Source organism: Pan paniscus, chromosome 1 (assembly GCF_029289425.2).
Source record: "Pan paniscus chromosome 1, NHGRI_mPanPan1-v2.0_pri, whole genome shotgun sequence".
Classification (NCBI taxonomy): Eukaryota; Metazoa; Chordata; class Mammalia; order Primates; family Hominidae; genus Pan; species Pan paniscus.
This window is the reverse complement of record NC_073249.2, coordinates 219,278,416-219,289,633: the sequence shown is the minus strand read 5'-3', so window position 1 is coordinate 219,289,633 and position 11,218 is coordinate 219,278,416. Positions and strand designations below refer to the sequence as shown.

At 50.8% G+C, this 11,218-nt stretch overlaps 1 protein-coding gene across 1 annotated transcript in view; it reads left to right on the top strand.

Moving 5' to 3' along the window:
- Window positions 1-3,682: 3,682 nt before the first annotated feature.
- Window positions 3,683-11,218, top strand: part of CA6 (carbonic anhydrase 6) — a 28,705-nt gene continuing 21,169 nt past the window's right edge. Inside the window, 2 exon segments of the mRNA XM_055104228.1 lie at window positions 3,683-3,900; window positions 7,208-7,387. Of these exon segments, the coding sequence (XP_054960203.1) occupies window positions 3,810-3,900; window positions 7,208-7,387 (271 nt within the window). The 5' untranslated portion in view covers window positions 3,683-3,809.

Sequence of the window (11,218 nt, the reverse complement as noted above, 5' to 3'; positions counted from 1 at the left end):
ATATTCTTGTGTAGCCAGACTCTTTCTTTTTTGTTTGTTTTTTGTTTGTTTTTGTTGTTGTTTTTGAGACAGAGTCTCGTTCTGTTGCCCAGGCTGGAGTGCAGTGGCGTGATCTCAGTTCGCTGCAACCTCTGCCTCCTGGGTTCAAGTGATTCTCATGGCTCGGCCTCCCAAGTAGCTGGAATTACAGGCACGCACCACTATGCCTGGCTAATTTTTGTATTTTTAGTAGAGACGGGGTTTCACCATGTTGCCCAGGCTGGTCTTGAACTCCTGACATCAGGTGATCCACCCACCTCGGCCTCCCCAAGTGCTGGGATTACAGGTGTGAGCCACCGTGCCTGGGCTGCCAGACTCATTCTTTTATGCTGGTCCTGTGCAGCCTGGGCTAATGGTGCCTCCCTAGTCATTTGGTTCATGATCTGTCCCTGCTCACCTGGGCCGATGGTGCCTTCTTGCCCACCTGGGCTGGCCATGCCTCCCTGCCTCCTTCTTTTTCCTTGCCTCAGTGGGCCTTGTCGGGGGGCAGTGGTAGAGGCAAGGAAGAACAAAGGCTCCTTTCTCCCTTTGACCTGATGTTGTAATAATGATAAACTTGTCAACTCATCTCCGACAGCCAATCCAACCATAGACCCTAGAAAAATAGGAGTTTAGAATTAAAAAAACAACCTTGATCAGCCAAGGATATGGTTGGATGAAGGCAGAAGGAAGCTCATAGCATAGAGAGACACACTAAAAAGAAAAGCAACAAAAACAGAGCGGACATAGGGCATGCACCTGTTGTCCCAGCTACTTGGAGGGGATGAGGCGGAAGGGGGTGCTGAGGCGGAAGGATCACCTGAGCACTGGGAGGCTGCAGTGAGCCATGATTGCACCACTGCACTCCAGCCTGGGCAACAGAGTGAGACCCTGTCTCAAAAAAGAAACCAAAAACCAAAAACAACAGCAACAAAAACCCACTGCCACCACCACCAACAAAAGCAAACTCAAACAAACAGTGTGCCTCCCAAATCCAAGAAGAAGACTCATGTTCAAAGGTGATGGAAAATTTCAGGGTTGAAGTAGACAAGGAGTCAGAAAATAGGCAACACTACTGACCACACCTGATTCTGGGTCCAGTATGTCCTTGGCAGTGTGCTGCACAGCGAAGGGAGGGGACCCTCTCTCTAGAAATATGCCCTCGTTGGCAGATGGCCTTGCTTCTCCAAGAGGCCATCATCTGATCTGACCCCCGTATTGCCTTAATTACTCACTTTCACACCAATTGTCAACACCAGCCAGGTCAACAGGTTGCTGGCCAGTCCAGGCTCTTGCCTGAGCGACAGGCAAAACCAGGGCAGAGCTTCAGATGTGATGGGTGGATACGCTGCACAGCAGTTCTGCAGAGGGGCTGCTGGCATCACAGCTTCACAGACGCAGTATGTGCACTGTATTTTAAGGAGCTGTGTGAGGCAAGGAACGCCCCGGAGCTCTCCTGGGAAGCCCCAAATGCTCACCGCAGGGCAGTGAGACCCGTGGGGCTGGGAGCTGCCAGGAGTGGTGGGCCCTCTGCATTTCACTGTGCTCTCCCGCAAGCACTCCTCTCTCTGACTCTCCAGGGCCCTTTCCTTCCTCCCTCTCTGGGCAGTCTTCCCCTCCCCCTTGACCCAGGCTTTCTCTGAGCTCCTTCCTGCTCCAGTTCCCCTCGCCTGGGCTCATCCAGTCCTCCCAGGCTTCCATGACAGCCTGACATTTTGGTCTCTGCCTGCCTGCAGCTCCCTGATTCTTTCTGGGTCTCCCAATTCAGATTCCCAAGAAAAAATTCAGATGTCTGAGTTCGTGTTTTCCTGCCAGTTTGATGTCAAGGGTCCTGCCTCGGCTTGTAAAGGGTCTTGGTCTCCTCAGCAGAGGTGGGGCCTTGTGATTTACAAGGTGGCCCTTTCCACAGGGCTGGGAGTCAGCAGGTGGGCGTCACTGGTTTAGCAAGGACAGAAGAGTAGGTTTCTCATTTTTGCAAAGAAATGGTCCATAAGCTGGAAATTGAAGCATTTTTCCTCCAGTTCCCTCACTAACCAGCTGGGTGGCAATGATAAATCACTTCCTTTTCCTATAAAATGAGGGGTCTGAATAGATGCTAATGCCATTTGCTACACACCAGGCACTGCTCCAACTACTGCAGGCACATTTATTGCCGAATCCCCACAAAGGAGGTGCTATCACTAACTCCTTTTAAAGAAAGGAGGCGGCCAGGTGCGGCAGCTCACGCCTGTAATCCCAGCACTTTGGGAGCACGAGGCGGGAGAATCGCTTGAGTCCGGGAGTTTGAGGCCAGCCTAAGCAACATGGTGAAAACCTGTATCTACAAAAAGTACAAAAATTAGCAGGGCGTAGTGGCATGCGACTGTGGTCCCAGCTACTTGGGAAGCTGAGGCAGGAGGATTGCTTGAGTCCAAGAGAAGTGAGCTGAAATCGTATCATTGCACTCCAGCCTGATGACAGAGAGAGACCCTGTCTCAAAAAAGAAAGAAAGAGAGAAAGAGAGAAAGAAAAGAAAGAGAGAAAGGAAGAAAGAAAGAGAAAAAAGAAAAGGAAGGAAAGCTGAGGCACAGAGCGCTGAGTTGCCCATGGTCACACAGTTAGCAGGTGGCACAGATCCTGTCTAGTTTCAGAATCCTTGTCCGTGAACATGCTTTGCTCTCTCTCTGAGATTCTTTCAGCTCTTGAGCTTTAGAAATGGAAGTTTCCAGCAAGTTCTTTGCAGCAGCTGATGTTCCCTATTAAATGACAGTGGGGAGTCTTTGAAGTATTCGGGAGGCCTACGTTCACCGCTAACATCCTTGTTGTGAAGGCCTGCTGACGTTTGCCATTCCAGGACCAAGTGGACAATGAGTTAAGCTAGGCCAGGAGGGGGTTCAGCTCCCCACAACAAGGCAGGGGCGGCCCTTTGTGTCCGGCAGCACGGTAGCCCCCCTGCAGGAGCTCCGGCTACCCTTTGTGTTTGACCTTGTGGAAGGGCATGGGAAACGCTGGCCTGTCAGCAGGCATAAACTCAAAAGTTTCTCCTTCAGCTAATTTCAGGGACCGTCTAGCCAAGTGAATACACAGGATTAGGTAATCCATGGATCCTGCGAGGGCAACTGGCTGATTGGCTTAGGTGTGCCCAAGCGCCCTGCAGGTGTCAGAACAAATCCATGTAGAAATGCAGACGCCCACACCAGCTTGAATGGCATAAAGGCACGCATTGGAATGTGGCTCATGAGCTGGGACCCAGGATCAACCACTGGTTTAAGGAGAGGACCGTGAAATGTCCAAACATGGAGGCCAGGCCATCTCCCTGGATGCCCGGCTGAGGGCAGCCACATGTCTGCAGCGGTGGCTTGTGTCCATGACTGAGATGGGCAGGGTTTGCAGGCAGTGGTGATCCCATCAGCAGTCCCCAGATCTCTAATGTCAGGAGAAAGAGCATGGGAAGTCCGACGTCCAGGAAAGTCCTTCATCCTGCTTCTCCCTGCCTTGGGCCTTTTCCCATTTCCGCGGTCACCTGTCCACAATGGCTGCACTGTGTGGCCCTTCAGGTGTTCCTAAGACACTGAACAACCAAACCCATGGACTGACCGGATATGAAATTGATGTGGGAGGAGATCAGGCAGGTGCTGGGGCTGCCTGGCGCAATGCACGGAGCCAGAAGTGCTGTTATGGGGAGGGTGTTATTGTTTTAGTGGGTGCAGCAAAGGGTGGTTTAGCCAGCTGGGCGGATCAATTGTAAATTGTTATTTACAGTTTCTGAGCCTTTAAAAGAAGAGCTTCGCCAGAATCAGTCTTCATTCCAGATGTGCAGCACCATGAGGGCCCTGGTGCTTCTGCTGTCCCTGTTCCTGCTGGGTGGCCAGGCCCAGCATGGGTCTGACTGGACCTACTCAGGTAAGCCCCTAGCTTCTGCATGCTCCCCCAGTTACTCTCACACCCTTACAACAGGACAAGTGCCCTTCTTCTTCTTCTTCTTTTTTTTTTTAGACAAAGTCTTGCTCTGTTGCCCAGGCTTGAGTACAGTAGTGTGATGTTGGCTCATTGCAACCTCCGCCTCCCGGGTTCAAGTGATTCTCCTGCCTCAGCCTCCCGAGTACCTGGGATTACAGGTGCCTGCCACCATGCCTGGCTAATTTTTGTATTTTTAGTAGAGACAGGGTTTCACCATGTTGTCCAGGCTGGTCTCGAACTCCTGACCTTAGGTGATCTGCCCATCTCCCAAAGGGCTGGGATATCAGGCACGAGCCATTGCGCCCGGCCAAGAGTCCTCCTTTAGGGCATTTCGCAGGATGGCCAGGCAGCCCACCTGCCATATGTTGGGGGTCTGCTCATTGTGGCTTCAGATGTTACCTTTTCAGTGTCTCAGAAGGTATGGAGAACAAGCTGAACTTAAATTTCAAATAAGGAAAAGAAGGAAATAGCTTTCCCCTTCACAAACTCCTGATTTACTTACAGGCTTTTTGCTTTAAATTTTTTTCCATCCACGGTGTTGGCTGGTTCAAAAGCACACTCACTGCTTCTCTTTGTAAAACCATTTGCTTTGTTGGTCCGTGTAAGTGGAAAACAAAGTTCTTAGAAAAGACTCTCGGTAACCTCACGGAAGGTGCTGTGGGGTTTGCGAGACCTTCTTTCTTGGAAATTTCATGATAGGCAGTTTACCCAGAACATCTTGACATAAGGACCCAGTTCCCTTTGGTCTGTGGGCTGCCAAAACCAGAGGTTTTTTTTTTTTTTTTTTTTTTTTTTTTTTTTTTTTTTTTGAGACAGAGTCTTGCTCTGTTGCCCAGGCTGGAGTTCAGTGGTGCCATCTCGGCTTACTGCAACCTCTGCCTCCTGGTTTCAAGCGATTCTTATGTCTTAGCCTCCCAAGTAGCTGGGATTACAGGCACTCATCACCATGCCTGGCTAACTTTGGTATTTTTAGTGGAGATGGGGTTTTACCACGTTGGCCAGGCTGTTCTCAAACTTCTGACCTCAAGTGATCCGCCCACCTTAGCCTCCCAAAGTGCTGGGATTACAGGCGTGAGCCACCGCGCCAGGCCCCAAACCAGACTTTTAAAATGTGAAATGCAAAATCCTGGCATTCAACATGGGTTCTGGTCCACATGTGAGCCAAAGCTAGAAGGCCGTGTCTGTGGACTTTGTGGACACTAAACAGCCCTTTCCAGGGGCAGTGAGGAGAGCTTCTTCCCGCATCCCCCTCCTTTCCATACGGGACCATGGATTGGGGCCCATGAGGAGGCTGGTGGCCGCTGGCTGATGCAGGAAGTGAGACAAACATCTGCTTCCTGCAGAGTCTGCCCCAGTTCAGCTGCTCCGGAAGCATTCCTTCAGGGTGAACGGGATGATCTGTTAAGTCAAGGGCAACGGAATTAGGGACATCCTGGGAGGTTCAGAAAGTCCAGCCAGCTCTGAACAACCGCTCTGTTCCTGAGCACAGTGATCTTACACATGGCAGTGCCTCGGAAGCCTGGGGCATTCTGCTTCACTTGGCCAAGCAGTGCAGGCAGGTGGTTCAGAGGTGAAGGAAGAGAGAATTCAGACAATGAAGTCCTTGTCCTTCCCAGGCTCTGCCTAGCCTCTCAGACAGTGGGCTTCCTGGAAAACTACTAGGGGCTCCAGGAGAACTTGAGTGCAGCTTTTGTAAATGCCTTCCAGGGAAACCTGAGAGATGTTCCAGTATTGACAGTGCCCTGGGCCAAAGCATCTTGCTCTGAGAAGGCGTTGTGCTCCAGGCCAATTGCCTTGATTACAAACCAAAAAGCGGTGAGGGCCCTAGTACAGACACCTTTTTTTTTTTTTTTTTTTTTTGAGAGTTTCACTCTCGTTGCCCAGGCTGGAGTGCAGTGGCGTGATCTCGGCTCACCGCAACCTCTGCCTCCTGGGTTCAAGTGATTCTCCTGCCTTAGCCTCTCAAGTAGCTGGGATTAACGGCGTGTGCCACCACACCCGGCTGATTGTTTTTTATTTTTAGTAGAGATGGAGTTTCTCCATGTTTGTCAGGGTGGGTCTCGAGCTCCCAACCTTAGGTGATCTGCCCGCCTCGGCCTCCCAAAGTGTTGGGATTACAGGCATGAGCCACCGTGCCCAGCCACAAACACCTGTCTTAAAACAAGCTGTGTACTCACCACACAGCTACCCCCGAACAGGGAACAGAGGTGGGATTCTCCATGTCACATGGCTGACTCCAAGCTCCACAGCTGTATGGGAGCCAAGTCACCATGATAATCACTCACCTATGTTACTCTGTCCCCTACGATTATCAACCCTCTCTGAAAAGATAAACTTTCTCCTTATGAATTTTAAAAAAGTACTCATTCTAGGTTGTCCTGGAACCTGATGCTTCCTTAGTTTCCCTGAATCCATAAGTGTAGACACCTAGATGGTCTTTACCATACGGGAATCCATAAAAGGGGCTGGAGCAAGAAAATAGTGGTGGGGGGTTCCTGCAGCATGGGGAGGTGGGGGCTGTGTTCCTGGTGGGGGCATGGAAGGACAACTGGGCCCTTGGGAGGAAATGAGGAAGAGGCCCCAGGAGCAGTACAGGAAGAGCAAAGCCAAGGATCCCTCCATGCATTCACCAGCTGGAAATAAGTCAAACGAGAGCAAAAATTTACGTATAAAAGACTCTCAGGCCGGGCACGGTGGCTCACGCCTGCAATCCCAGCACTTTGGGAGGCCAAGGTGGGTGGATCACCTGAGGTCAGGAGTTAGAGATCAGCCTGGCCAACATGGTGAAACCCCGTCTCTACTAAAAATACAAAAATTAGCCAGGTGTGGTGGTGCATGCCTGTAATCCCAGCTACTCGGGAGGCTGATGCCGGATAATCTCTTGAATCTGGGAGGCAGAGGTTGCAGTGAGCCAAGATTGCACCACTGCACTCCAACCTGGGTGACAGAGCGAGACCCTGTCTCAAAAAAAAAAAAAAGACTTCCATTGATTTCAAAACACTAAGTCTTGCTCCCAGGGCCAGCAGTTGCCACAGGAAAGTTAGAGGTTAGCACCAAAGCCCCCCAAACACCAGAGTCCTTGGAGTTGACCTCGTTGTCTTTTTGGCCTCCTTCTGGGGGACCTGCTTCTGCTTTCTGGAAGGTGCCTCCGTGGGTCCCCGCCCAGCAGGCCCTGGCCTCTGGCCTGGTGAGATTCCTCCAGAGTGGGCGCGGCCAGGCAGCCCCTTGAACTGTGTCTTTCCTGTCTTAGAAGGGGCACTGGACGAAGCGCACTGGCCACAGCACTACCCCGCCTGTGGGGGCCAGAGACAGTCACCCATCAACCTACAGAGGACGAAGGTGCGGTACAACCCCTCCTTAAAGGGGCTCAATCTGACAGGCTACGAGACCCAGGCAGGCGAGTTCCCCATGGTCAACAATGGCCACACAGGTAAGAGGAAGGGGTGGTGAGGGGCTCCAGTCCACGGGCAGCCTGCAGGGGAAGGCAGGTGACACGTGTCCGTGCCAGGAATGGCTTGCACAGAGACACAGAGCACGGCCTCAGAGCTGGAGGCCTCGAACATGAGGGTCGAACATGAAGGCTGACTGGCCCCGAAACCTAGTGGCTCTTCCAGAGAGGGCAGCATCCGTCTTTTGACTCAACTCCCTGCTGGTCCCTTCCTGCCGCGTTATCCTCTTACCCGAGCTCACCCAACCCACCCAGCAGGTGACAGGCAGGACAGGCCGTGCTGCTGAAGCCACCCTTCCCACGGGGGCTTTCTGTCCATCAGCTTGGGTCAGCTTTTCCACATTTCCTATATTGAGTCTATTCAGCTCAAAGCACCTGACAGGTAGGACCAGGGTTTCTCAGAGTTTTAAGAAGAAATCTGGCTTTCTGATCCCTACAAGAAAGAAGGTGAAGGTCACATAGAAAAAGCAGGGCTGTGGGGATGCCCCACTTCAGGAATCCGATATGAGAAACTGTAAATTTTATTTATTTTTTTGAGACAGAGTCTCACTCTGTTGCCCAGGCTGGAGTGCAGTGGCGTGATCTCAGCTCACTGTAGCCTCCACCTCCTGGGTTCAAGTGATTCTCCTGCCTCAGCCTCCTGAGTAGCTGGGATTACAGGCATGCACCACCACGCCCAGCTAATTTTTTTTGTATTTTTAGTAGAGACGAGGTTTCACCATGTTGGCCAGGCTGATCTGGAACGCCTGACCTCAAGTTATCTGCCCACCTCAGCCTCCCCAAAGTGCTGGGATTATAGGCACGAGCCACCACGCCCGGCCTGGAAACTGAAATCTGTGCTTTACTTGTGCAGAACATCCTCCTGATTTTCCAAGTTGGCTCGACTCCTCTGAGCCTCATGACCACCCCAGGAGGGGGCATTTTTTAGGCAGGAAGTCTGAGGCCTCAGGAGGTCGAGGGACTCACCCAAGGCCACGCACTGTCTAATGGCCAAGATGGGCTCACACCCCCAGATGTCAGGTTTCTTGGCCACATCCTTCTTAGATACTGCACTCTCTCACTCCTGCTTGGGTTGAGATACTTCCCTACCTGCCACACAGCGATAGGACAGTCACTGGACTTGGCCAGGCATGGTGGCTCATGCCTGTAAACCCAGTACTTTAGGAGGCTGAGGTGGGAGGATCACTTGATGCCAGAGTTTGAGACCAACCTGGGCAACTTGGTGAGACTTCATCTCTACAAAAAATCAAAGCATTAGCCAGGAGTGGTGGTGAGTGCCTGTAGTCCCAGCTACTCGGGAGGCTGAGGTGAGAGGATCACTTGAGCCTGGGAGGTCAAGGTTGTGGTGAGCCGAGATTACCACTGTACTCCACCCTGGGCAACAGAGCGAGACCGTTTCTTTAAAATAAAAAAGTAAAAGGGTCACAGGACTTAGTTTTCTTATCTTGCACAATCAAGAAAATAAAACCAGCCTGGTGAGGTGGTTCATGCCTGTAATCCCAGCACTTTGGGAGCCCGAGGCGGGCAGATCACCTGAGGTCAGGAGTTCGAGACTAGCCTGGCCAACATGGTGAAACCTTGTCTCTACTAAAAACACAAAAATTGGTTGGGCATGGTGGTGCATGCCTGTAATCCCAGCTACTCAGGAGGCTGAGGCAGGAGAATCACTTGAACTCAGGAGGCAGAGGTTGCAGTGAGCCAAGATTGTGCCATTGCACCCCAGCCTGGGCAACAAGAGCAAAACTCCATCTCAAAGAAAAAAAAAAAAAAAGAAAGAAAACCAATTGTCCTTTATAGGGTTGGTGAAAGTAGCAAATTGGAGAATGAAGCTCTGTCTGTAAAAGGACTCAGGTTTATGTGGCCAGGAGCCCTGAAATACACAAAGAATGAACAAAAGCCTCATTTTCATCATAATGTCAAGCTCTTGTTTCCAAAATTACTCTCTGATGCTTCCAGATTGGCAGGCGGAACTCTTCCTCCCCTCCTTGTCCTCTCCTTGTGGAGAAGGGGCGAAGCACAAAGGCCAAAGGCAGTGGCTTTGTTCACCCTCCCTGGACAGCGGGTGGGAAGCAATCATTGATGGAGGATCTCTATGGGCAACCCTTGCTGAGTGCGGGCTTCGTGCTGAGGGCCCAGAAGAGGGAAGGCATATGGAAGAGAAGAGCCCAGCTTCCCAAGGGGCTTGCAGCGGCTCCCTCCTCCCAATTTCCAGAGGACCCTGTACCTTCTTCCTTTAGGGCTCTGCTCAAATTTCTGTGGTCCGGAAGCCTGTTCCTTTGGGGTTCTCACCTCACATGACAGCATGTCGGACATTAGATTGGACCCAAAATTCACATTAATTATATATATATTAAAAACAATTTTTTTTTTTGAGATGGAGTCTTGCTCTGTCACCCCGGCTGGAGTGCAGTGGTGCAATCTTGGCTCACTGAAACCTCCACTTTCCAGATTCAAGCAATTCTCCTGCCTCAGCCTCCCTAGTACCTGGGACTACAGGCATGTGCCACCACGCCCAGCTAATTTTTGTATTTTTAGTAGAGATGCGGTTTTGTCATACTGGCCAGTCTGGTCTCGAACTCCTTGCCTCAAGTGCTCTGCCCACCTTGGCCTCCCAAAGTGCTAGGATTACAGGCACGAGCCACCAAGGCTGGCCATAATTCCATTTTTCGATGTAAAGGGTTTTTTTCTGAGTTGGAGTCTCACTCTGTCACCCAGGCTGGAATGCAGTGGCATGATCTTGGCTCACTGCAACCTCTGCCTCCTAGGGTCAAGCAATTCTCATGCCTCAGCCTCCTGAGTAGATGGGACTACAGGCGCCCACCACCACCCCCAGCTAATTTTTGTATTTTTTGTAGAGATGGGGTTTCAGCATGTTGGCCTGGCTGGTCTCGAACCCCTGACCTCAAGTGATCCGCCCACCTCGGCCTCCCAAAGTGTTGAGATTATAGGCGTGAGCCACCGTGCCCGGCCTGATATAAAGTATTTTGAAAGATTTTTATAATTTAGCTTTTGAAGTTATTTGGCTATCGCCATTGGCTACTTTTCAGCAAGCTCCAAGCACATTCAGGAATTCTACTGAAGGGGGAAAAAAAACTAATCTACAAACTTTGAATCTAATGAGATTTTGATGAACACTAAGCTTAACAGTAAAGTTGACATGATGTATTAAAGATTTGTTAATTTTTGGTTTTGCAAGGTTCTTTTATTTGAGACGAAGTCGTGCCCTGTAGCCCAGGCTGGAGTGCGGTGGCGCGATCTCGGCTCACTGCAACCTCCGCCTCCCGGGTTCAATCGATTCTCCTGCCTCAGCCTCCTCAGTAGCTGGGATTACAGGCACGTGCCACCACGCCTGGCTAATTTTTGTATTTCTAGTACAGACAGGGTGTCACCATGTTGGCCAGGCTGGTCTCAAACTCCTGACCTCAAGTCATCCGCCCACTTCGGCCTCCCAAAGTGCTGGGATTCCAGGCATGAGCCACCATGCCCAGTCAGGTTTTGAAAGGTTTCTAATCACATGTATTGAGCAATCATTTCAGTGTCATGAAAATCCTGTGTTCCACCTGTTCATCTCTCCCTTCCTTCCTAAACCCTGGCAATCACTGATCTTTTTATTTGACCTATAGTTTTTCCTCTTCCAAAATGTCATATGGTTGGAATCACACAGCATGTAGCCTTTTCACATTGGCTTCTTTCACTTAGCAATATGCATTTAAGTTTCCTCCATGTCTTTTCATGGCTTGATAGCTCATTTCTTTTCAGTGCTGAATATTCTATTGCCTGGATGAACCAGTTTATCCATTCACCTATCCAAAG